General features: G+C 46.1%; 1 protein-coding gene across 1 annotated transcript in view; it reads right to left on the bottom strand.

Annotated features, from left to right (window-relative positions):
- FAM171A1 (family with sequence similarity 171 member A1) overlaps nt 1–25,770 on the bottom strand; it is a 124,699-nt gene that overhangs the window by 46,795 nt on the left and 52,134 nt on the right. The window contains exons 2-3 of the mRNA XM_027121952.1: nt 13,203–13,430; nt 4,575–4,667 (exon numbers count right to left, since the gene is read on the bottom strand). Of these exons, the coding sequence (XP_026977753.1) occupies nt 4,575–4,667; nt 13,203–13,430 (321 nt within the window). The remainder of the gene's footprint in view (nt 1–4,574; nt 4,668–13,202; nt 13,431–25,770) is intronic.

The raw sequence follows: 25,770 nt of genomic DNA on the forward strand, positions 1-25,770 counted from the left end.
AAAGAAGGCAGGTGTGGGACTTCCCCGGCGGCACAGTGGCTAAGACTCCATGCTCCCAACGCAGGGGGCCTGGGTTCGATCCCTGGTCAGGGAACTAGATCCCACATGCGTGCCGCAACTAGGAGTTCGCGTGCTGCAACTAAGGAGCCTGCCTGCCGCAACTACGGAGCCCACGTGCCCCAACTAAGGAGTCCTGGAGCCGCAACTAAGGAGGAGCCTGCCTGCTGCAACTAAGGAGCCCACATGCTGCAACTAAGGAGCTGGCAAGCCACAACTAAGGAGCCCACCTGCCACAACTAAGACCCAGTGCACCCCCAAACAAACAAATCAATCAATCAATAAATCTTTAAAAAAAAAAAAAAAAGGAAGGCAAGTGTGGGCAGACCGAGGGATAACCACTGTGGGATTACTCGGGCTAAAGGGCCAGGCTGGCCATAACTCTGTGTGACTCATGGGAGATGTAGGTCATCGGGACTGCTGCATGTTCAGAAGGTGACTCTGCTTACGGAGGGCAGACGACACGGGCACCGAGGTCCTTCATGAACCCCCTCAGAGCCACTGGAGGGGACAATTCCGCATTGGGGCTGGAAGACGGCAGGGAGAAGCAAAGCAGGGGGCGGCGAGGAGGCCTGGCACCACGACGGGGTAAAGCGTGGCCATAACAATGGACCCTGTGGGCTGCAGTTTGAGTCCTTGTCACAAACACCTTGCTAAGGTTAATGCCGCTCCTGGGCAGGGGGACTGGGAAGGGATGACCCATGAGGGTGCCGGGCACGTCCAAGGTGGCCGTGAAGGAGAAGAGCTCGACAAAGGGAATTGTGGGGCTGAAAGGGAAGTCGGAGGGGGAAGGGGTGCAGGGAAGATGCTCTGTGTGTAGATACAATCTCTGCCCCTTCTCATCAGTGGCGACCTTCCAGGTAACGGTGGCAGCCACCAGAGGCTCAGGGCCAGGGGGCTGTCCAGCCCTGAGTGTAAGGAATTGGGATTTTATTCCAAGTACGATGGGAAGACCACTGAAGAATGGAAGCAAGGCGACTTGATCGCTGTAACTTTGTGAAGATTAGATTATAGGTTGGCAAGAGTGGGCACAGGGCAACCAGTGAGAAACCCACCGCAGTTCTCTGGGGGAAATGGTGGTGTCTTGGATTCACGAGGCAGCAACACCTATGGAGAGAAGAGGGTCTGCAGGAGAACCAGATGTGAGGAGAAGAATCAAGGATGATTCCTAGAGTCTTGGCTGGATGCGTACACACCATTCACTGAGATGGAAGGTAAAAAACATCAAGAGTTCTGTGCGTCTCTGCTGAGTCTGAGATGCCTAGCAGACGCCCAAGTCAAGACGTCAAATAAGGGCCTCCCTCTAGGGGTAAATTGGGAGTAATCAGTGCCCAGGGTGCATGAAAGCCATGGGTCTATGAGCTCCTCTAGGGAGAGCATTGGGAAGAAGAAACAGAGGCCCAGGACAGTCATGGGAGCATCCAGAGAAGAAATAACTGAGAGCTGGAAAGAAAGGCAAGGCATGATACAGAAACAAAAGGAAGAAAGTCTCAAGACAGAGTGACCAGCTGTCTGTGTTGAATGTTGTGCGGACATCCCGGGAGAGGAAGAGAGGTGACCTTAGGTCTGGTCGCACGGGGGCCATAAGACACTCTGATGAAGCGCTGAGGGAGGAGCCCGGACCGGAGTGTGCTGAAGAGGCAAGGAGAGGCGAGAAAGCAGAGATGAGGGAGCAAAGTCCTTCCCAAAGGACAGCAGAGAAGCAGGGCAGTGGCTGGAGCACAGGACGCTCAGGGGAGCATTTCTGGGGGATACACGGGCTTGAACGCTCACCCGCTACAGAGCGGGAGAAAACGGCAGTGTGGGAGTGACAGGGCACGAGATAGGCATCTCGGAGAGTCAGGAAACAAGTAATTAGGAAGTGGCCTCGGTCCTGCAGGGCTGATGCCCACCTTGAGGTCTGTGTAACCAGTGGATGCAGCTGTGAGGTTCCCTCCAGCCACTTGTTCCGGTGTGGCCATGAGCGGCTGAGGTCACCCAGGGTCAGAAGTTACTTATTCAGGCAAAGACAGGAGCATTATTCACAAAAGCCAAGACATGGAAACAACTGAAGCTTCCACTGATGGATGAAGAGATAGAGGAAATGTGTGTACACACACACACACACACACACACACACGTATATGTATATATATGCAATGGAATGTTACAGTAAGTCCCCTACACCTTCAAGTTGCAAACTTTTCCAAGATGCGAATGTGCGTTCCATCAACGTCAGGCATGAGTGAAATTGCCGCCCTCCCTCCGTCTCCTGTTGCTGAGGATCCTTCAGCTCTACCGTCGCCCACCTCCTCTCCCTCCTCCAGTCAGTAACTCTTCTTGCCGGCTCACTCGATGCCAGCCCCTGCATGCCGGCTGTTGTGCTGTACTACTGTGCTTTTCAAGGTACTGTACGGTAAAATTTTAAATGTTTTCTTTATTTTTTGTGTTTTTTTATGTATTATTTGTGTGAAAAGTATTCTAAACTTATTACAGTACAGTACTATATAGCCAGTTGTGTTAGTTGGGTACCGAGGCTAACTCTGTTGGACCTACGAACAAATTGGACTTACACACGCGCTCTCAGAACGGAACTCGTTTGTATGTAGGGGACTTACTGTATTCAGCCATAAAAAAGAAGGAAATCCTGCCATTTGGGACAACATGGATGGACCTGGAGGCTATCACGCTTAGTGAAATAAATCAGACAGAAAAAGACAAATCCTGTAGGATGTCACCTATAAGTGGAATCTTAAAAACCAACAAACAACCTATAAGTGGAATCTTAAAAACAAACAAACAAACTCACAGAAACAGAACAGACTGGTGGTCACCAGAGGCAGGAGGTGACGAGAGCAGATAAAGGTGGTCAAAGGGCACAAACTCCCAGTTATAAAATGAGTAAGTCCTGGGGATGTGACGTACAGCGTGGTGACTACAGTTAACGATTCTGTAGTGTGTATCTGCCAGCTGCTAAGGGAGTAGATCTTAAAAGTTCTCACCACAAGAAAAAACTCTGTGTGGTGAAGGATGTTAAGTAGACTTACAGTTGTGATCATTGTGTAATATACACACATCTCAAGTCATTAAAGGTATATGTCAATTATATCTCAGTAAGACTGGAGGAGAAAAATTATCTTTCACTTTCTTCCACTGTCTTTCAGTTGTGAAACGACAATAGCAAAGCTAACTAAAGAGAGATTGGAGGTACCAAGGCCAGTAGGTCCCAGTGTGGTTCCAATGTGAAAGGGTGCTGAGGATTTGGGCCTAGCTCTGCTCTCTCTTAGGAGAAGAAAAAATAGATGCTAACTTAGGACTTTCACTACGCAGATGACATGAAAATCTATGTCTCTGTTCCTTTTTTCTCTCCTAACTCGAGTCACGTACGCTCCCAGACGTTTCTACTTATTTCTCTTTACATACGTCTTCTAAGAACAGCACGTGAACCTCCTTGTACGTTCCCACAGCTACTCGATAAAAAAAGGAATAAATCAGGTCACCTCGTTTGCAAATGGCACCTGGATGTGGTCAGGTAGAGAATGACTGGTGTAAAATGGTATTAAAAGAAAGGAATACTGGGGCTTCCCTGGTGGTGCAGTGGTTGAGAGTCCGCCTGCCGATGCAGAGGACACAGGTTCGTGCCCCGGTCTGGGAAGATCCCACATGCCACGGAGCAGCTGGGCCCGTGAGCCATGGATGCTGGGCCTGCGCATCCGGAGCCTGTGCTCCGCAACGGGAGAGGCGCAGTGGTGAGAGGCCCGCGTACCGGAAAAAAACAAAACAAACAAACGAAGGATAGGGAAGAGAAAAAGGCCACACTCGAACACCTAGGAACCTTTTGTTTTTTCTTTTTTTTTTTTTGGTAAGGGAAGAGTTTTTTTTTTATTGTAAAAAACACATAACATTAAATTTACCATCTTAACCAGTTTTAAGTGTACAGTGCGCTAGTGTGAAGTGTATTGACATTGTTGTGCAGCAGATCTCTAGAACCATTTTGTCTTGCAAAACTGAAACTCTAGGGAATTCCCTGGGGGTCCAGTGGTTAGGAATCCGTGCTTCCACTGCAGGGGGCAACTAAGGGGGATTCCCTGTTCGGGGAACTAAGACCCCGCAAGCCATGCGGCGTGGCCAAAGAAAAAAACCAAAAAAACCTGAAACTCTATACTCTCAAATGCTTATGAACCTTTTCAGAGAGACCCCGCCCAATGGTCAGTGAGGCGCAGACAGGGTCCGGACTCTGACCCCAGGATGAATATTCTCGCCTTCGGAGAAGAGAGAGATGTGGTGTGAACAGAGGGTAGAGCCCCTTCTTCCCTCTCATGCACTTAAAGGCTGGGCCAAGAGGAAAAAAGGCCACAACCAAGAGACATTTTACCAAAATGCCAATGTGTCGTGCACTCGTAGGGACCGCAGGCATTGTTACTTCCAGCTGTGGACACATTCACGGCCATCACTACCTGACGAGAGTCATCCCTCACGAGATTTTCAGAGTTGGCCCCAGAGTTACCTTCACGTCTCTTTTTAACTATCAGACATACCTTGGAATCCTGAGACTATTTGGACAACATCTTCATACACCATCAGAGTAGCAGATCGTTCTGGAAGCAGGCCCAGGCTCAGTGAAGAAAACACTGCAGAAACAAGGATGGATATGAGGGAATTCGAACATTTAAATCAAGATGCCCACTCCAGTTTTTTAAGCACTCTGCCTTCCTTGGATTCTCTGATTTCCACTCAGTCGGCAATATTGAGTTTTCGCAGGGTGGCGTAATAATAAATACATATTTGGTCTCTGCCTCTGGTTCCTGCCTCTTAAATCCCTTGTAATTTCCTGAGTGATCAGAGTATCTTTTGTTCTGTTGAGGAGACTCCGGGTGGGATCCTGGAGGCGGGCTGCTCACCGAAAAGGTCAAGCCATGATGAGAACCTTGGAACGTTCAGTCCCACCTGCCATCCTCCAGAGAGGACAGAGGCGGTGGACAGCTCATGATCGATCATGCCTGCCATGACTGATGAAGCTACCATGAAAGTCCCCAAGGTACGGGCTTTGGGGAACTTCAAGCTGGTGAACAAGTATGTGTGCTGGGAGGATGGTACACCCCAACGCCACGGGGACAGAAGCTCCTTTTGGACCCTTCTGGATCTCCCCCTATTGTACCTCTTCATGTGGCTGTGTATCTGCATCCTTTATAATATCCTTTGTAATAAACCCGTGAATGTAACAGTCTTCCTGAGTTCTGTGAGCCACGATAGTAAATGAACCCAGGGAGGGGCTCATGAGAACCTCTGATTTATAGCTGGTTGGTCAGGTGACAACCCGGGGCTTGTGTCTGAAGTGGTACTCGGTCTTGTGGGACTGAACCCTTAACCTGTGGCTTCTGAGCTAACTCTGGAAAGTTACTGTCAGAACTGAATTGAATTGCAGGTCACCCAGTCGGTGTCCAGAGAGCTGGAGAACTGGTTGGCTTGAGAAAAAACCCACCCATCGGGTGTCAGAAGTGCTGTAAACAGAGAGAAAAGAAACCGTTTTTCCTTTAAGTGTTATTAGCAAAAGGCTTTCAAAACGCCAAAAGAGTCCTGCAATCTCTCCTAGAACAACTGCTTGCCCTACAAGAGTCAACTATGTAGTTTTTATTCGTTAGAAGCTGTTTGTAAAGCATCTGAACCTCCTCCCATTAGGAATCTATTAAAAGTTACAATGTACACACTGCATGGATGTAACACATTGGGTATTAACATTAAGAAAGACTTCAAAAGTATGTGCTTAGATTACTGTGTGCCTCATGATAAAAAAAAAAAAAAACAACTTTCTTCCCTACTCTGGGAACTAATAAGATGACAGAACTTGTGCTATGTTTTAAAATTCTTGTTTAAGTACCTGGACTTCCAACTAAAAAATTCACAAAGCCTACATGTTTCTGGGGAGATCATGAATTTTAAGAAAAAAACAAATCAACATATTATGGAATAACAGTCATCACTAACATTACTGAACCCTCACTAACATGTCAGACATTATTCTAGGTGCTTTAATTTTGGTAATTTATTTAACTCTCAAAACAGCTTTATGAAATAGGTATTATTAACATGCCCATTTGACAGGTAAGGGAACAGATTTATGGAGAAGGAATTAACTTGTCCAAGACGCCGCAGCTGGTAAATACTGGAGCCAGGATTTGAACTCTGGAGTCTGACCTCGACTGCTATGCTTCGTGGACTCAAATTCAGAGGCTTCTTGGACTCCATCCAGCCTAAGTCTCTAAGTTTAAAGAGGAGGAAAGGGAGGCCTAGAGAGGTAAAGTAACTTTCAAGGATAATATTAGGAACCAGAAACATCAAATGCTAAGAATATCAATTACTGGGCACAGCCGGCTCTGGACAGTGTTGGGGCGACCAGTGAGCGGCTGGCCTTGGACATGACACTTCTCCCTACACATTTATTCCATTTATTTAGCTGCCAATATGTACAAGGCCCAGAGCTAGACGTGCGGAACAGATCAATGTCGGGGGCAGTCTGTGTCCTCAAGGGTTCTACGTTAGAAGGAGACTTGGACGCACAACCCATAGCTGTAGGACAAACAGAACGTGGCAAGCGCCAAGACAAAGATAAGGACGTACCTTGGTGCTGTGAAAACAATCCAGCAGTTCCTTCAAATACTAAACATAGAGCCACCATGTGACCCGGCAATTCCACTCCCAGGCATATAACCAGGAGAACTGAGCATATGTGTTCATGCAAAAACCTGCACATGAATGTTCACAGCAGCATCAGTCATACTAGCAGAAAGTGGAGACAACCCAATAGCCATCATCTGACGGGCAGATAAACGAAACGTGGTCTATCCACACAACGGAATATTGTTCACCCATAAAAAGGAATAAAGTGCTGATTCATGCTGCAACATGGACAGACCCGGAAAACACCATGCTAAGTGAAAGATGCCAGACACAAAAGGCCAACACGCTGGAGGATTCCATTCATCTGCAATATGTGGAACCGGCAAATCCATAGAGACAGAGGGATTAGCCGTTGCTGGGGGCTGGGGGGATGGGAAACAGCGAGTCAATCCTAACGAGCATGAGGGCTATTTTGGAGGTGAAGAAAATAATTCTGGAAGTAGACAGTGGTGACGGTTGCACAACCTTGTGAATTATACACTTTAAAATGGTGAATCGGACGGTGATATGCATTATATCTCAAAAATAAATCAATCAAGCAAGAAAAAAAAAAGAATTCACCTTGGGGGTTTAAAGTTGGAAGAAAAATCTATACCAAGTTGGGGGGGGCGGGATCAGGTCCTGTGTGTGAGCCAGGACTGAAGGGAGGAAGCCTGACTTGGGTAAATCCTGCAGAACCATATCCCAGGGAAACAACCTTCTTAAACAGAGATCCCTTCACCCAAGGGCGCAGGGCACCTACTGGCCAGGAAAGAAGAATCAGATTGCTGGTGCTTGTAGGGAACAGCTCACCTCCAGACCATGGCTTTGCCCTCCCCGCCTCTCTAGGTACAGACCTGGACCACACTGCTCCCTTCAAGAGCTCACACAGAGCCTGAAGGCATTTCCTTGGTCCTGAAAACCTGTGTGTTGTCTGGCTTGGGGGACTCTGAGCTGGAATCACCTGTGACTGGTCTCTCGAGATGTGTGTGACCGTTACAGGATGTTTCGAAACGCTTCTTGCCTATAGCATTTGGTGCTTCCAAACATCAGACATCTGCTCCAGCAAACTCTTCCGCAAACCCTATTTCATATATGAGAAAAGACGATTTCTTGTAATGACTATGATGAGACGTGGGTGGTAGAGACCCCTGCAAGGACTTCCTGGGCAGGAGGTGGCAGAGACGCCTCAGACCTGCAGGCAGACGGTATATTACCCATCAGAGAGGAGATGCTGACTGCTGTCTTGTTTTTTGATAAGTAGAGAGAAAGGAACATCTAACTCTACCTGGGAGAGGCTGGAACACTTCTGAGCACAGAGAACAACCACACTGGGAATGAACGGATAGAAGACAAGCTTGCAGAGAGAACAGTAAAGGAACAACAGTGCAGACAAGCACAGAGCGGGTACAATGCCAGATTCCTTCAGAGAATAACAAACTGCCCAGGGTGACCAGACCGTGAGAAACGTAGGGAGAAGCGGCTGGGGAGGAGGTCCCTGTGTTCTGTTTAGTCTAAACTTGATCCTGAGGACATCAGATGCCTTTAGGCAGACATATAACGTAGTTAGACAGATATATATATACAGGCACACCTCGGAGATGTTGCGGGTTCAGTTCCAGACCACCCCAATAAAGCGAATGTCGCAATAAAGGAAGGCACGTCAATGTTCTGGTTTCCCAATGCATACAGACGTCACGTTTATATTATACTGCAGTCTATTAAGTGTGCAATAGCATTATGTCTAAAAAACAACAGATATACCTTAATTTAAAAGTACTTTATTGCTAAAAAGTGCTAACCATCATCTGAGCCTTCAGTGAGTTGTAATCCTTTTGCAAAAGCAACACGAAAACCACAGATCGCCATAACAAATAGAATAATAATGAAATACTGGGAGAATTACCAAAATGTGACACAAACACTCAGTGAGCAAATGCTCTTGGGAAAATGGTGCCGATGGACTTGCTCAGTGTAGAGTTGCCACAAACCTCCAATTTGCAAGAAATGCAACATCTGCAAAGTGCAATAAGATGAGGTCTGCCTGCATATATATATGTGGATGCATAAATATACATCCATATATAAATACATATATCTAATATATAAATATGTGAAATTATTATATTATAAAAATAAGATAAATATATATTTAAAATACATTTTAAGACACTAATGGTCAGTAATGTAAAGGGCGTTTTGAAGGGGTCAGACTGAGCTGGCCAGAGGCCACTGCAGTAGCCCTGAACTGTTGCAAAAGGCCTGAGCTATAGAGCTAGAAATAAATAATTAAGATGTGGAATCACAGTCTTTAGTGGATGGATGTCACTTCACATAGCTAAATTTGTTCCTACCTGCTACCAAAGGTACAGGGTACTCTCCTTTTGCTGTGGTTCCCTGGTGCCCAATAAGTAGCCCCTTCCATGCAAGGGGAAAAAAAACCCCACATCCTCCAGGAACTACTGTCAAGGCTGAGAAAAGAAATCTATTCCCAAATCTCATAAGAACGCGTATGCAAACAAAACCGCGGACATGTAGTAAAGAAATTATTTTTTAGTGTCAAATTTTAAAAATATTTTAGAAGAGGCTCCCAATTCTTCTCTCCTCCTCGCTCAATTACCTGGAATACCAAAAGCGCACCTTCAACAATAGACGTGAAAACAACAGTATACTCTGTTTTTCACATCAGACCAGACTAAGTTTTGCTCACGTTGTCTGTTAGATTCTAGTTAAGAGGATCTTGTTATGCTGACAGGACAAGCAGAGAAAAAGAAAGACATGGGAGGGTCCTTGAAAATTATTCGGTCTAACTGATTTGGTTTTAGAAACTAGAGATTTGGGCTCAGAAAGCTGTGATGGGCCCCCATGTGTGGGCAGAGCTGGGGGCGGGCAGGCCTAGAACCCAGGCATCTTCAAGCCTAGTCCAAAACTCTTTGAATGAAACTACATTTTTTTACCATTATTTACTCATTTAAGAAGAATGGATATTATGAAAATGGTTGCCTTTTTCTCAAATGATCATGTTAACAAAGTCAAAACAAATGTAATTAAAGTACAGTCCGTCCTTATTTGTCGGTTCAGGATTTGCAAATGTGCCTACTTGCTAAAGGTTATTTGTAACCCCAAGTCGATACTTGTGATGCTTTCTACGTGTACGTACAGAGGGGCCAAAAGTCTGAGTCTCCTCCCAGCTGAGGTCGACCAAGGCGACGGACGCTCTGCCTTCTCGTTTCAGCTCTCACACCGTAAGCATCCTTCCTGCAGTCAATTTAGTGCCACGTGTTTGCATTCTTGTGCTTTTTGTTGGTGATTTCCCTGTTTCAAACAGCCCCTGAGTGCTGGCCCAAAGTGCTGTCCAGTGTTTCTAACTGCAGGAGGCTGGGATGTGCCTTATTACACGTTAGACAAGCTTCCCTTAGCCATGAGTTACGGTGCTGTCGGCCATGAGTTCAAGGTTAATGAACGAACAATATATGCTGAGTCAGGTATCTTGCAATAGAAACACACATCAAACAAGGAGATGTACTGATCAGTGGATGAAAACGTGACCAGAGGCTCTAAGGAACCTAACCCTGCACTTCACCCGGGAGCAATGGCTCAGGATTCACGAACTCAGTGTTCACGGTGACTCTGCAGAACGTAACTCCTGTGATGGTGAGAATCAGTGGTATTTTGTGCTGCTGCCCGCCCCCCGCCCTCAGCAAACGTGGAGTTGAGGTGTCTGGATACCATTTAGACTTCCCCCAGGGTTGTTTCCAGTGATTTCTCAGTATGAAAAATGGGGGAGGTCATTTCTAACATTTTCTTTAGCAAGAACCTAACAAGGACCACCTTTCTTATCGTGTTGGCCTTCCCAGGGTTCTGCCCCAGGCCCACTCCCCTCCACTCTCTGGGTGAGATCACTGTTCTGAGTCTCCCTTAAAAGCTGCTGATGACCCCAAACTCCACCTCCCCCTCCAAACCTCTTAAGCCCCAAACTCTTTTCAAACTAAAGCCCGAACACACTTGGCGTCTCAGAGGCAGCTCCAATCCAATCCATGCTAAATTCATCACCACCTACAATCCCGACACGCACCCCTTTCTCCCCATCTCCCCACCTCCACTCCCACTTCCACCCACCTTTGCCTGAGCCCCAAGCCTGGAGAGAGGGGAGCACACGGGAGGGAGGAAGAGGCTTCTTTCAGCCGACGGCATTAATCGATCAAGTCAACTCGAGGGAACCACACGGTGGCAGGTCTCCCAAGCCCACCGCCCGTCTGTTATCCCATCCACTCCATCAGCAACCAGAAACCCGAGACTCAACTTCCATTTATTCTCACTCGTCCCTTCCCTCACATCTCTCCCACCCATTCTCCAAGGCTTCCTGGATTTTACCTGCTAAATATTTCTCAGGTTTATCTCCTTTTCTCTAACATTTTGCTAAAGGATTTCCTCAGTTGTACCTATTTCAAATCCACTTTCCAGAGCTCTCAAAGCAGTGGTCCCAAACTATAATGAACATTTTTATCCATAAACACACTGGGGGGCGGGTAGGAGTTGCTTGTGAAAACGCAGATTCCTGGGTCCACCTGCCCAGTCTGCATGGCTGAGTCCTGGAATCGGGATCATTATACAAGCACTTTCTGATGCTAATATCTATTCATCCTCAAGACTCAGCTCCCCTCTCAGCCTCTCCAGGAAGCCTTCCTTCATTTGCTCACCTAGGCCAGTGAACTGGTCCCCAGCATCCCCGTAGGCACCTACATCTATCAGAGCATTGATCCCATCAGGAGGCATCGGGTTCTGTGGCTGACTTCATAACTAATTGATGAAGTCCCTAGGGGCGAGTTCTGCGTCTTTAGACCTGTATCCTCAGTGACCAGGGCACTGCCTGGCACACGGTAGCTACTCAATAAGTGTAAACTGAACTTAAAGAGAATTTTGTGGCTGAGGGTAGATGCTGGGGCTGGAAAAGACGGGCACAGTCACGCTTAGCTCCCATGTGCCCCAGGGGCAGCAGGGACCCTGATGGGGCGTGTCCAGTGGCACACAGGTGAGCACTAACGTTGGCATTTTGCCAGGCACTGTGTCAGATGCTACATGTTTATCAAGCCCCTACTATGTTGTAGGTACTGTAAGCTAGTGCACCTGCATGAACCCCTTTTTACTCAGAACCACTCTACTACGTGGTATCAGCTCCCTTTTGCAGAGACTGGCATCAAAGCTGGAGGGGCTCAAGCACAGACCCAGAGCCAGAACCCAGGTCCAAAGCCCATGCTCTTCCCACCTGCCCACCCTCGCTAGCCTCAGAGCAATAGTGCCGGCAGGTAATGTGGTGCAGGCACTAGATGGAGCCTGAGGTGAGGGGACTGAAGCGGCACTGTCTGCTGCTTCCCACCTACTCCATCCCCAGCTGAACCCATGTCAGGGACCATCCTAGCCCCTTGTGGTAGACCGGCTGCTTTGCAGCGGTGAATGGTAATGTGCTGTTGTGATTTATAATAAGTAATATATATTTGCTCTTGGTCTCATTCCTGCCTCACAGCTCCTAAAACCCTTGGAATTTCCTAAGTGATAAGGGCAATAAAGGTATATTTTGTTATTTATAACACGCCACTTACCATGGGAGTTTCAGTTAATATAGTAATTTTTGGAAGGCCCCTAGATAACCCAAGGATGGGGGCTGGTTGCCAGGGGAAACAACCATGTGATTAGAGGGTTGGAACTTTCGGTCTCACCCGCCCCCCTCCCCAAGCTCCAGGGAGGAAAGGAGAGAGGGCTGGAGGTTGAATAAATCACTAGTGGCCAATGATTTAATCAGTCATGCCTACATAATGAAGGTTCCATAAAAAACCAAAAGGATGGGGTTTGGTGAGCCTCTTGGTTGGTGCTGGGAGGGTGGTGCACCTGGAGGGGATGGACGCTCCACACCCCTTCCCACAGACCTTGCCCTACGCGTCTCTTCCATCCAGCTGTTCCTTTAATAGCCTTTGTAACAAACTGGTAATCTAGTAAGTACCCAGCTGGTGTCACAGAATCCGCAAATTGCTGGATGTGTGGCAAAACGCCCATGTTTGGTGATCAGACACGCCAGAAGTGGAGTAGAGTGTTGAGAGGGGAAGAAACACACAGCAGTGTTCTTCCTGAGCAGGTGAGAAAGGTGGGAAAGAGAAAGACAGTCTCGCCATCATTCCCCACCTTTTGGCCAGCCTTGGTCTCAGACCCTGAAGCAAGACGAGAAAGCCCCACTTCAGGGCACCGCCCCAATCCCATCAGCTGGTTACGATCAGTAAGGTACAGAGCGGAACGCTGGGGAAACGAGTTCCATTAAATGGATAGTAACGTACAACCAGCTTCATACCGGGATCCCACCTTTTCCTGCACATAAGGGGCCCCAAAAGCTAAGGCACTGAATGAACAAGTATTTTCCTGATTGTCTGACTTAACACTTACAAAATTGTTTCTATGTCTGACTCCATCCCTAGCCTGACTATAAGCCCTGTTTTACAGAAAGGTTAAGACCACCTTACCGGGTAACCGGATGGGCTTCCACGGGGCAGAGTTTGGCACGTAGGCGTACTTTGTGGCGGTGACAATCAGCTGACTGCCCAGCTTATACTGGAATTTGAGGAAGGCGATGCCATCTGTCCCCGAGGTGCCAGAGGCGATGGAGACCTGGTTGGTGAAAATCTCAATGAGGGCATCGGGGACGGGCTGATGGGTGCTGGCATCACTGATGTGGACCTTCAGGGTGACCTCTGGAAGAAGGACAGAGCAACAAAGAACAGTGGCTATTAATTGGGCAACTCCAACAGTGATTCTGCTATAACCGCGATAGGTAGCAGAAAGTGAGATAGGCTAAGAAAATCTCGATCTACATCCAAACTATAAATCATTTTAACCGGGAATGTTCTCTTCTTAGAGGTCCTTTTTTCACTTTACATGATTTCTTACCTTCCTCAAAACCACTGCCCATAACAAACTGCTTTCCCCCTGGCTCCTCCCGGCTCACACGAACAAATAATTGAGAGAAAATTTCTATCCCTTTAAATAAACACAATGCTCTTTTATCCTGCCCAGCGCTGCTGGTAAACACAGCCTAAGCAAGGCTTGGGCTGCTACAGAAAGACCCTGCAGGTGCTAAGATTTGCAGCAAAATTCTTCAATGGTCCTGGTGAACACGGATGTGTAGAGCTCAGGGTTGCTGTGCTAGTAATCATGAAGACGTTACTGAAAAGTAGTCAAAAATACCTTTAAAAGGGAGGACCCACACAGTGGAGAAGGTCAGAAGAAGAAAAAATTAAAAGTAAACATTTGAAAAGATGGCTGAAGTTGAGTTAGTAGTATTGGCAAAACCAGAAAACGGATGTGGGAAATGGACTCCAAATTAACGGTAAAAATTACACTGGAATGAATACTTTTCATTTATTCATGCAAGAGATGTGTATTGAACTGTTACCCCACACCTAGGATCATGAGCAACTGCGCACAACTACAGTGGTGAAGGGAAGGGAGTAGACAGGTAAGTGCTATGCCCGGGGGACACCTGGTGGAGCCACCAAGGGGGCACTTACAGAACAGCACATGCAAAGGCCCAGAGGCAAGAGAAAACCCTGCTTCCTGGAGAAACGGAAATAGGAAATAGGTTCTGAGAGCTGGAGGGGGAGTGTGAGGGGTACAAAGCCCAGGGAAAGACAAGGCTCGAGAGGCCCACAGGGGCCAGATCAGATATGGCTTTCTAAGTGACCTAGAAGGATCGTTCTTTATCCTTCATTGTTGTTTATCTTTATCGCTCTTCCACCGTGGTAACTTGCTGGAAATCCAATTTATGTGTAGAAACACCTGGTTTTGGACGAAGGATGGACTCAGGGATTGGCAAGACTGGAGACTGAGTATCTAGTTAAGAGATTTCTGTAATAACCCGATGGTGGTGGACCATGGTGGACATCAGTGAAGGGATGCTGATTCCACATATATTCTAGAACGATCCGTGTATTCTGCTCCAAGAAACCCCCTTTGCTAAGGTATGAAGGGAGTAAACGGTGGCCAGTGACCTAAGTTCACTAGCCGCTTAGAGGCGCTACTTGCCATACACTGTGAGCTGCCTCAGTTCTGAAAGCCTTCCTGGTGATTTGGGAGAGGGACGTGGGACGAGGAACCGGTGAGCAGGGAGGCTCACGTTTAAAGAACCACTGGAGAACCGCTGGCTCAGTGGAGAGACCACTGGGGAGGTCAAGGCTGGCTGGGGGCAACCTGAGAGTGAGGGGAGGAGGCGTCCAAGCTAGCCCCATGGGAACTGCCCAGCGTGCATGTCTAGCGTTCTAGGCAATTCACACTCTAGGTTTGACCCTCGGCTCTACCAAGCTCTAGCCACATGGCCTTGGGCAAGTTACTTATGGTTTCCAGGTCTTGGTCTCCTCATCTGCAAATGGGGGATGATAACGACATATATCTCAGTATAATTACAAACACAAGCTAGTGCCATTACGTTGTTCCAGTCACTATGCTCGAGAGCATTCGGTCACAGTGTCCAAGGGTCCCAGGACAGGCACAGGGAGGAGAGCTGGAGGGGAAAAGGGTATGAAACTAAGTGGAGGGATGAGACATCCTTCTCGGGGGCTAATAACTCAACATCCCAAGCTCTTCCCCAACACTGACTAGAACTTCTTTCAGTTCGAGAACTTCCACCTTAGTAACTTGCTGGTGATCTTATGATGCGAAAGCAACCTTTTCAATACTGCAAATTTCACTTAGTCGATCATTTTCTCACCCTTTTTTCACATACTGATGAGATAGGCTGGGAGCCAGGACCCTTTAGCAGAATGACTGCACCTGGACAAACGTCTCCTTGAGCAACAGAATAGAAAGAAACTATAAAGGAATAAAGAGTAACTGCACGCATGCACAGTTGGGGCAATTATGAACAATAACATACAAAAGGCCACAAACCAACCGCCACTTCTTAGGGGCCGGGAGCAAAAGCAGGGTCCTGTGCATGGTCCCTGCACACAGCACCAGCAAGGGGGTGGGCAGACCACCGAAGCGACGTGCCCTGCCCGGCCCAGAGACCTGCCCCTGTTGTTATCCCATTTAAGGAACCAGTTCACCCCTCCTTGGGGGGTGAGCAAGGGCACCTATTACTTGTTTCTGCTCCCTCGTGCTGCAGCCTCCCCAATAAAACCTTGCCTGAATTTTTCAGCTGGCCTCTCCTCAATTTCTACTGATTAAAGAGTCCAAGGGCTCGGGCAGTATCACTTAATTAATCCATTTCTTGACTAGATGACCGTACGGACCTAAAGAATCCTACATACCTAAAGAATCCTAGACCTTGGTGCTATATAGGGTCTGCACCAAATAAATCTCTCAAAACCTTGTAGAGGGGCTTCCCTGGTGGTGCAGTGGTTAAGAATCCGCCTGCCAATGCAGGGGACACGGGTTCGATCCCTGGTCCGGGAAGATCCCACGTGCCGCGGAGCAACTAAGCCCGTGTGCCACAACTACTGAGCCTGTGCTCTACAGCCCGCAAGCTACAACTACTGAAGCCCGTGCACCTAGAGCACATGCTCCACAACAAGAGAAGCCACCGCAGTGAGAAACCCGCGCACCGCAACGAAGAGTAGCCCCCGCTCGCCACAACTAGAGAAAGCCCGCACCCAACAACGAAGACCCAACGCAGCCAACAATAAATAAGTAAATAAAATGCCTTAAAAATAAAAAAGCCAATTGATGAAACCATTCGTGGAAAGAAAAAAAAATAAAACTCAAAAACCTTGTAGAGAAAAAAAGTGCTACAGAAACTGAACCTGGTTACTTCATACTACAGGAGAAAACTGCCAAAAGAGAGAGAAAATCAACATCAAGAAAATCAAGGATATGGCATTACAAAACATACTTAGTTGATTCCTTCCAATCTTACCATTGTTATCTTAATGCAGGTTTGCAGTATGTACAAACACGCATTTGTTTTCTTACTGAACTGGGGTCTTCCTTGTCCCCAGGTGGTATGAGAAGTTATAAATGAATTAACATGCGCGTAGCAGAAATCCTCTCAAACAGGGCAAGTGGGAAGGTGGCTTTGTAGCCTTGCAGTGATGATCTATGTAATCTTATGGTAGTGCAACATTTACTAACAACTGGGATTACAAGGTTTCTGCTTTCTCTTAACTGTTTGCTGAGAAGGCAAAAGCAGCTGAGATTTGGAAAAAGCTAAAGGATTTGTGAATGAACACAAGAAAGGAGTTCGCCTATAATCAACGTCCTAGGTTCTACCACTTGAATTGCTTCTAAAACGGGAAGCCTAGTTTATGTTCTGCAATTGTAGTCCTTGAAGAGATTACGTAGCTACTTCTTTTGGTGTGCTAGGATGTGAAAACATGTCACTATAGTGAAGACCTTATTACAGACCCCTGGGGTATCATAGTTTTAAAACGTTTGCAATTTGCTTTATTCATATGACAGTACAGCATGAACAGTCCTCTTGTTCAGTGGTTCTATATCTAGTTCATTTTTTAAGAAATGGACTTTGTCTTTTAGAGTAGTTTTAGGTTCACAGCAAAATTGAGTGGAAGTCACAGAAATGTCTCACTGGAGTATCATTTTTATAGAAATACTTATATTATCCATTCAACAGCAAATAAAATTATTCCCACTAAATAACCACCAGGGGAGTGATCTTATGATGAGGTGGAACACTATTAACTATTTATTAATCTCATCTTGCAGATAAAAGGAAGCCCCTATACACGGCCACAGACCTAAATGTGCATTAAGATCCACTCCTGGGCATATATCTGGAGAAAACTCTAATTCGAAAAGATACACGCACCCTAATGTTCACAGCAGCACTATTCACAATAACCAAGACTTTGAAGCAACCTAAGTGTCCCTCGACAGATGAATGGATAAAGGAGAAGTGTTACACATATACAATGCAATATTACTCAGCCATAAAAATGAATGAAATAGGGCTTCCCTGGTGGCGCAGTGGTTGAGAGTCCGCCTGCAGATGCAGGGGACACGGGTTCGTGCCCCGGTCCGGGAGGATCCCACATGCCGGGGAGCGGCTGGGCCCATGAGCCATGGCCTCTGGGCCTGCGCGTCCGGAGCCTGTGCTCCGCAACAGGAGAGGCCACAACAGTGAGAGGCCCCCGTACCGCAAAAAAAAAAAAATTTAAAAAAAAAAGAATGAAATAATGCCATTTGCAGCAACCTAGATGGATGGACCTAGAGATTATCATACTCAGTGAAGTAAGTCAGAAAAAGACAGATACCAGATGATATCACTTATATGTGGAATCCAAAACATGGCACAAATGAATTTATCTACAAAACAGAAACAGACTCACAGACATAGAGAACAGACTTATGGTTACCAAAGGGGAAAGGGGGGGAGGATAAATTAGGAGTTTAATAATAAATTAATAAATTAGGCATTAGCAGATACAAGCTCCTATATACAAAATAGATAAGCAACAAGGCCCTACTACTGTATAACACAGGGAACTATATTCAATATCCTGTAATAAACCATAATGGAAAAGAATATGAAGAAGAATATATATACGTATGTGTGTATATATATATATGACTGAACCACTGCTGTACAACAGAAATTAACACAACCTTGTAAATCAACTATACATCAATAAAAAAAAATAAGATGCACTATGTTTCTTTGTTGGTCATGACAGCTGATGTATCCTGCTGAGACGGGGCACCTGATTACTAATTCGAAGCTGGGACATTATTCTTCCACCCTCTACCCTGAACATCCATCACCAAGTTCTGCTGATTCTGATTCCGGAATATAGATCTCAAAGCCGGCCTTTCTTTCCCATCCCTTGTTAACACTGCCCTGTCTCAGGCCGTGGAAATCTATCACCCAGACTGCTGTTCAGCCCCTTCACAGAAATTGCCACTGTCTTAAGACCTGATCCCTGAGCTCCCACTGAAGCCAGTATTTCAGGGGGCCGCCTGCAATACTGATCTCACCACTTCCTGTCCCCCTTCAAACCCGACAGTTCTCCCCACCAAATGTGGCCGAGGGCCGGATGTGGCCAGCTGCCTGTTTTGCATGGTCCATAAGCCAAGAATGGTTTTTCCACTTAGAAATGATTGGGGGAAAATAAATTCAAAAGAATAACAGTGAAATGAAAATTACCTGGAACTTGAATTTGTGCGCATAAATAAAGTTTTATTGGAACACAGCCACGCCCAGTGATTTACATATCGTCCAAGGCGGTTTTTGCATTTCGATGGTGGAGTTTAGAAGTTTTGACAAAGCCCTGAGGCCTGCACAGCCTGAACTATTTACTTTCGGCCCTGTAAAGAAAAATCTGCCCACCCCTGACCTACACGATCCATTTTAAGGCACCCAAGGTCCTCCACAATCCAGTTCCACCTGATCCCCACATACCACAGGCCCCAGACACTGTCCCCTACGTTTCCTACTTTCCTTCCTGCTGCTGCCTCTCATCTGTGTAGGAAATGCCATTGTCCATCTTCGCTCTCCTGTTGCTAAGGCCTGTTCATCCTTTAAAAGCCCTGGTTAAGGTTTTTTCGAGAAACTGCTCCCAACTCACCAACTGCTTTCCACCCTGGGTTAGAGGCCCCTCACCTGGGTCCTCAGCACTGCATACACTCAGACTGCTCCCTCTGTCTCCATCCCAGCTCGTTTTTATTGCACACCAACAATGTAGGTAGACAGTGGTGAATGGACCCCCAATGCTGAGGAGCTCTTGGCTTTAGACATTAAATAAATAAAGACCAAGTATAATTACAAACTGGGAAAAATGCCTCCAAGGAAAGCTGGGTACCACAGGACAGCAGGATGGAGGAGAGCCGAATTTCAACTGCGAAGGCCTTTCAAGGAGGTGTCACGTAAGCTCAGGCCTGAAGGATGCACAGGAACCGGCCAGGCAAGGGGGCGCAGGCGGGGCTACAGACCCCTGGAGGTGAGAATGACCTGGTTGCTTACGTGGAGTTAGGACCAACGTGGAGGGAAATTCCGGGAACAGCTAACCGTCTCCTAAGACTGCAGTGTGGGAGCCACCAGCCACAGGGGGGAGTGTCAATTTAAGTTTAAATTCATTAAAATGAAATTAAATTAGAAATTGAGCTCCTTGGATACACCAGGCACATTTCAAGTCCTCAAGCGCCATGTGTGACCAGTGGCTCTCATACTGGACAGCACAGAGAGAACATTTCCACCAACACAGAAACTTCTACCAGACGGCACTGATGACGCGTTACAAACGCTCACCTCAGAGTCTGAGTAAAGAGATCCAGGGTATCTGGGCGGCTCAACAAACTCCCAAGGAAAGCACGTCAAGTGTGATTCTGCAGCCCGCCTGGATCTGACCTTGACTCGAGGCCCCTGCAGTGACTTTCAGGTTCCATGTGTTCTCCACCCCACAGCCAAATTACCTCCCAGACTCAGCTCCTACACGGCTCCCACCCCCAATTCAAGGAGCTGCAAGGGGGCAGGCTCTGTGGGCTGTTTCTTTCCTCGGCAACCTCCCCCCACAAACCCATTCCCCGGGGCTCCCTCCCTCACCTCCTGAGCCTCTGCTTAAATGAGGCCTTGACTGACCACTAGTTATGCCTTTTAAACTTTATTATGGAAATGTTAGAACACATATAAAAGTAGAAAAAACAGTATGAGGATCCCCCCAGCATTGATAAGCTTCAAGTATCAACTTTCTACCATTCTTGTCTCATCTGTGCTCCCCGCACCCGATTTTCCCTTCCCTCCTTCCCCTCCCCCTCCCTCCCTCCCCTCCCCCTTCCCTTTCCTCCTTCCTTTCGTAATTCTTTCCTTCCCTTCCTCATTTTTTTTTTTTGTGAAACATTTAGAAGCAAATCCCAGACATCATAACATTAGGTCACATTATTTCCCCATAAATACTTCAGTTTACAACCAATGAGGATTTTTAAAAAAATACCCCAAATGCCATTAACAGGCCCAGTTTATAGAACCACCTCTTTATATTGTCTCATACCCAGCAAATCTTCAATTTTCTCTGATTGTTTAAAAACAATCGTTTTCACAATTCTGCCCATCCTCTCTAAAATGTCAATCCCAGCGTCTCCCTGAACTTCTGATATTATCATGCTCTGCCTTCTCTTTTATGCGTTACACTTGATTCTAACATGTTTCTAATTTATATGTGTATTAACTGTCTGACTCTTCTGGGACATAAACTTTGAGAGAGCTGTTTTGTCTGTTTCTCTTCCCTTCTTTATTCATGTATCCCAAGCACATTGAATAGTCTCTGGCACATAGGCCCTCAATATCTATGCTGAATGAATTACTAAAACTAACAAGCATTTCTGGGTGTCATCTGGTATATGGCCTAAATATACCTGTTTCTTGTTGTTGTTCCATTGATTTCTTATTCACTATTGCTTTATTATTATTACTATTAATTAATTTTGTTTTGGCTGTGCCGCATGGCTTGCAGGATCTTAGTTCCCCCACCAGGGACTGAACCCAGGGCCACGGCAGTGAAAGCTCTGAGTCCTAACTACTGGACCACCAGGGAACTCCCCATCATTACTGGGTTTTTTTTTTCCTCATTATTTTTTTAAATAGAAACTATCAAAATTCATTTGAGGAGCATTAATCAATCCAGATAACTAATTAATTGTACTTAATCGGAAAATATTTATTGATCAGCTACTATGTGCTTGATATTATACTAGGGACTGTGGAAGATGAAAAAGAGAAGAAAAAAAGACATGGTTACTGTTTTTAAGGAGTTTACACTTTTTTGGGGGGTAGGGGTGGGGAGAGGTAAGACCAATCCACGTGCCAGAGAGCAAAAAGTCTGAAGCTGGATAAGACAGAGGAAAAAAAATAGAGCAAAAAAGAGACTAAGAGGATCTGGAGTTTACAGACACAAACACAAACTAACAAAGAAAAAAGATCTGAAAGTACCTAGAGAAGTAGAGGTGATATTAACAATTTAAAAAGGGGTACCATTGGCTACACAAGCATGTATGGTATAAATACTGGCCGTGATCATGGTTTATTGAATTCAATGGGGCAATGCTTCTTGGAAGAGAAGAAAGTTGAAGCTGGGACTGGAAGGGCGGGTGGCACAGGAAGATGAACTCTGATGGCCAGCCCAGCATTTTCAGAAGATTTCAGTATGTTCCTGCATCACATGTTTGGTCTAAGGCAGAAGCCAGAGACTTGTTTTCCCAGCCGCCCTGGTAGCTAAGATGGAGGAATGGATTTTGGCCTTGCTAACCTAACTTCTGCTAATCTGCTCCACCCTCATGCTGGATTTTGATTTAGAAGACAGCAGGGTGCTAACAACAGGCCCTACTGTAGAGCACAGGGAACTATGTTTAATATCTTATAATAATAACTGTAATGGAAAAGAATCTGAAAAATATATATATATATAACTGAGTCACCTTGCTGTACACCAGAAACTAACACAACATTGTAAATCAACTACACTTCAATAAAATTAAAAAAATAATAAAAAAGCAGCAGGTGCTTTTTCTGACCGAGGGAGCAGGGAGGAGACGTCTGGTTGGGGGCAGCGGTGTGAGCGGCCCCGTCTCAGGGCAGGAGGGCAGTGAGGTGGTCCCAGCTCAGTCTCCTTATATGGCTGTGCACCTCGTCCTCACAGGAGTTTTGTGAGCTCCCTAGCTGGAGTGGGAAGGGGTGGGTTGCACCCCTCAGGTTCTGTGCTGTCCTGGGATGACTCTATACGACAGAGGACCATCTCTTTGAAACTGCACCCACCTGGTTCTCCTCCCACCCCCTGGCCTTCCTTCTCAGTATCTGTGATGGTTAATGGTATATGTCAACCTCACGGGGCCATAAGGGCGCCCAGATGTTCGGTCAAACATTATCCTGAGTGTGTCTGGGAGGGTGTTTCTGGAGGAGATGAACATTTAACTAAGCAAAGCAGCTCAGCCTCCCTCATGTGGGTGGGGCTCGTCCAATCAGTTGAAGGCCTGAAGAGAAGGAAAAGGCTGACCTTTCCCAGAGTAAAGGGAGACTTCCTCCTGCCTGCCAGCCTTTGAACTGGAACATCAGCTGTTTCCTGCTTTCAGACTTGAGCTGAAATTTCGGCTCTTCCTGGATCTCAAGCCTGCCAGCCTTTGAACTAGAACTTACACCATCAGCTCTCCTGGGCATCCAGCTTGCTGACTCACCCTATAAACCTTGGGACTTGTTTCCATAATCATGGGAGCCAATTCCTTAGAATAAATCCTAAATGTCCGTGCATCCTACTGGTCCTGTTTCTCTGGAGAACCCTGAATACCACAGTCCCCATCAGGGGTTCCAATTCTGCAGCATGGTGGGTGGACCCGTGGGTGTGTGGCTCAGACCTCTTCGTGCATCACACCTCCACTAGGATTCAGAACTCCTTTGCTCTTGGCAGGTTGGAAGAGTTTGACTCTGCAGGCACGAACCAGTCCATTTTCGAAGAGCACCTGCTTGGTGGGTAGAGCACTAAACATTATCTTTTAGTCCAGCATGACCTGCTCGTCATCTCCTTTCTATCGGCCACAGACTCAGAACTCAATGCGACGAGTCTGTCTCAGACTGCTGGTTGGAGAGGAGGCACCCACACAGCAATTTAGAGCAAACATAACGGCAGGGCCAAGAGGAAGGAATCGCAGTGCCTCCTTCACAGGTGCAGTTTAACAGAACTGCCTGCAGACACTGGGAGGCCACGCAGCAAGCATGCCTTGTCTTCTCCCCTTTCAGCTTCAACTAATAATTCACGGCTTTAGTTATTTTTCTACAAATGACAGAAGCCAGTTATTTCATAACTTCTCACGCAGACTCCAAAACCAACATTCTCCATCTAACAGTCACCTGCTAACAGATACTACTACGGATCACAGCGCCCTCTGTGGCTGTCACTGGGAGCACAGCTGAGAGGACCACTCTCGCCGGCGGACTGAACAGCCTCCGGGCCTTGGTTTCAAATCTATTCGAACAAACTCTGGCTCATCATGGAAGGGAAAGTGAACCCTGTAGGCTCCATCTTTTTTTTTTCTTCTTCTTTCTGTGAAGATTTTGGCTGCCTCGGACCATTCTTCATGCCTTTTTATATTCCCTCAAATTGGCCTTGATTCTGGGCTTTTAATTTTTTTCTTTCCTTTTGGTGTTTAGAGCTGTTGGTTTCCACAGCAACCCACCTCGTTGGGAACCCAGTGTTTGCTGGGTTGGCCGTGGGGCTCTGTGGAAAGAAAGTCCATTTCCACCAGCAGATCAAGCAAAGGCTTTTATCCCAAGCTGCCTGGACCCCCTGTGGCTGCCAACCACCAGGGAAAGCAGCAGAAAAGCAAGTCACTCGACTCAGAGCCTCCAGCACTGTAATTAGTTATACTTAACCCAAATTCAGGGGAGTCACAACGGATTTCCATCTAAGTCAAAATATAAAAAATTACTTGCTCATTTAAAAACATTTTCTAAATGGGAGTTACTTTTAAAATGCTACCAGAACTTTGCTCTAAGAGATCCTGCCCTATAGTATTTGGTGCTAACACTTAACAGTATCTGTATACGTGGAATTGCCAGTCCTTATACAGCAATTACAGGTACATCCTGAGCTGCCCAACATGTTAAGGGGCAGCTTTCTATCCACTTATTTTATTTCTTTTGGAAACATGAAAGGTTTATCTTGCTTTGTAATCTGATGAAGAGAGAACGCACTTTGTTACACTAGTGTTTTCTTATAATTTAGTTTCTCTGGTCTCATAGAGTGCATACGCACCTTATATAGTGTTCAATTTTATTTTCTTCCCCAAATTAGTGAATCATATCCTTCAAGCAAATTATGTTTTCTAAAAAAGACCTATCTATAATATTATAGATTGTATAATATTAGCTATCATCTATAATATTGTGCATTATATAATCTGTATTAACATATAATGTATTATTAATATTAGTTATTAATAAATTATATTAATATAGTATATACATACATTATTATATAACAATATAGCAATATTAATAATCACATTATATATTAATTATATAATTATATTAGGTATTAATATATCACATGCATTATATACTGACATTAGTTATATTCTGTATTATATAAGTTAACATATAGTGTACTACAGGATATTATATAAATATTATGACATCCTTATATTGATATATTACCTATTATATATAATAAAATATACAATATAGCTCAATAAAAACCTGCTACAGTTTGTACATCCTAGGACTCCCTTATACCCAGTTTCTAGCTGCACTAAAGCGTTTGGCAATTTTTGTGTATTTTCATCCTAAAAATAATATTCAGTTTGGTACTCTGCGAAGAAGAGAAGGGACGGATGCAGGCAAGCGTCAGGGGGACACATGTGCTGGCACTAGTCCCTCCTAGCGTCACTGATGCTCCCCTCAGCGCCTGTTCTCTATTCAAGCAACTTTGGCTCTTGACCATACCAAGCGCTGCCCTAAAACCTCTCTATCAAGCTGCGGTCACAATATCTGATACAGAATTCCCACCCACACGAGGCTTTCCTCGTAAAAGTGTCCCTTAGTTTGCAGTGGAGGATTGTGATCTCCGTACTTCCATTGGAATTTCTACCCACTTGAAAAAGCATATGAGATATGTTTGCTGCGGCAGCCCTGGGAACTCAGGATCTCATTTTGTGCCTTTCTGTGTTCTCCAGTTTCTGGCAACTGACTCCTACCTGAACTTCATGAAAAGACGGCTCCGTGGTGACTCATGGTCACAGCTTCAGTTTGGAACACGGACGAGAGCCCTGCGTGAGCAGCCAATGAGTGCTGTCCCCAGGCGCCCTCCTGCTGGCCGCCCGCCTTCCGCAGGGCACGTGCTTTGAGCTTATTCACCATCACTATCTCTGCAGGCTCTGCACACGAACGTTCACCTCAACCCCTCGTGTCTGTCCCTCCCAGACATGAACTTCCGTCTTGGCAGGGCTGCGAGGATCCCTGGGGCCATCAATCAGTGGATTCCTCCCTCTTCCCGTAAGAGGTACGTATGAGGATCACACCAATGATCATCTTGTTAACAACGCTTTCTAACCGACATCGTCAAGTTGCCAAGAATGTCGAAATACACAATAAACATTCATCAC

The sequence above is a fragment of the Aethalodelphis obliquidens genome, unplaced genomic scaffold (assembly GCF_003676395.1).
Source record: "Aethalodelphis obliquidens isolate GAN/ISIS:26980383/991018 unplaced genomic scaffold, ASM367639v1 scaffold23, whole genome shotgun sequence".
NCBI lineage: Eukaryota > Metazoa > Chordata > Mammalia > Artiodactyla > Delphinidae > Aethalodelphis > Aethalodelphis obliquidens.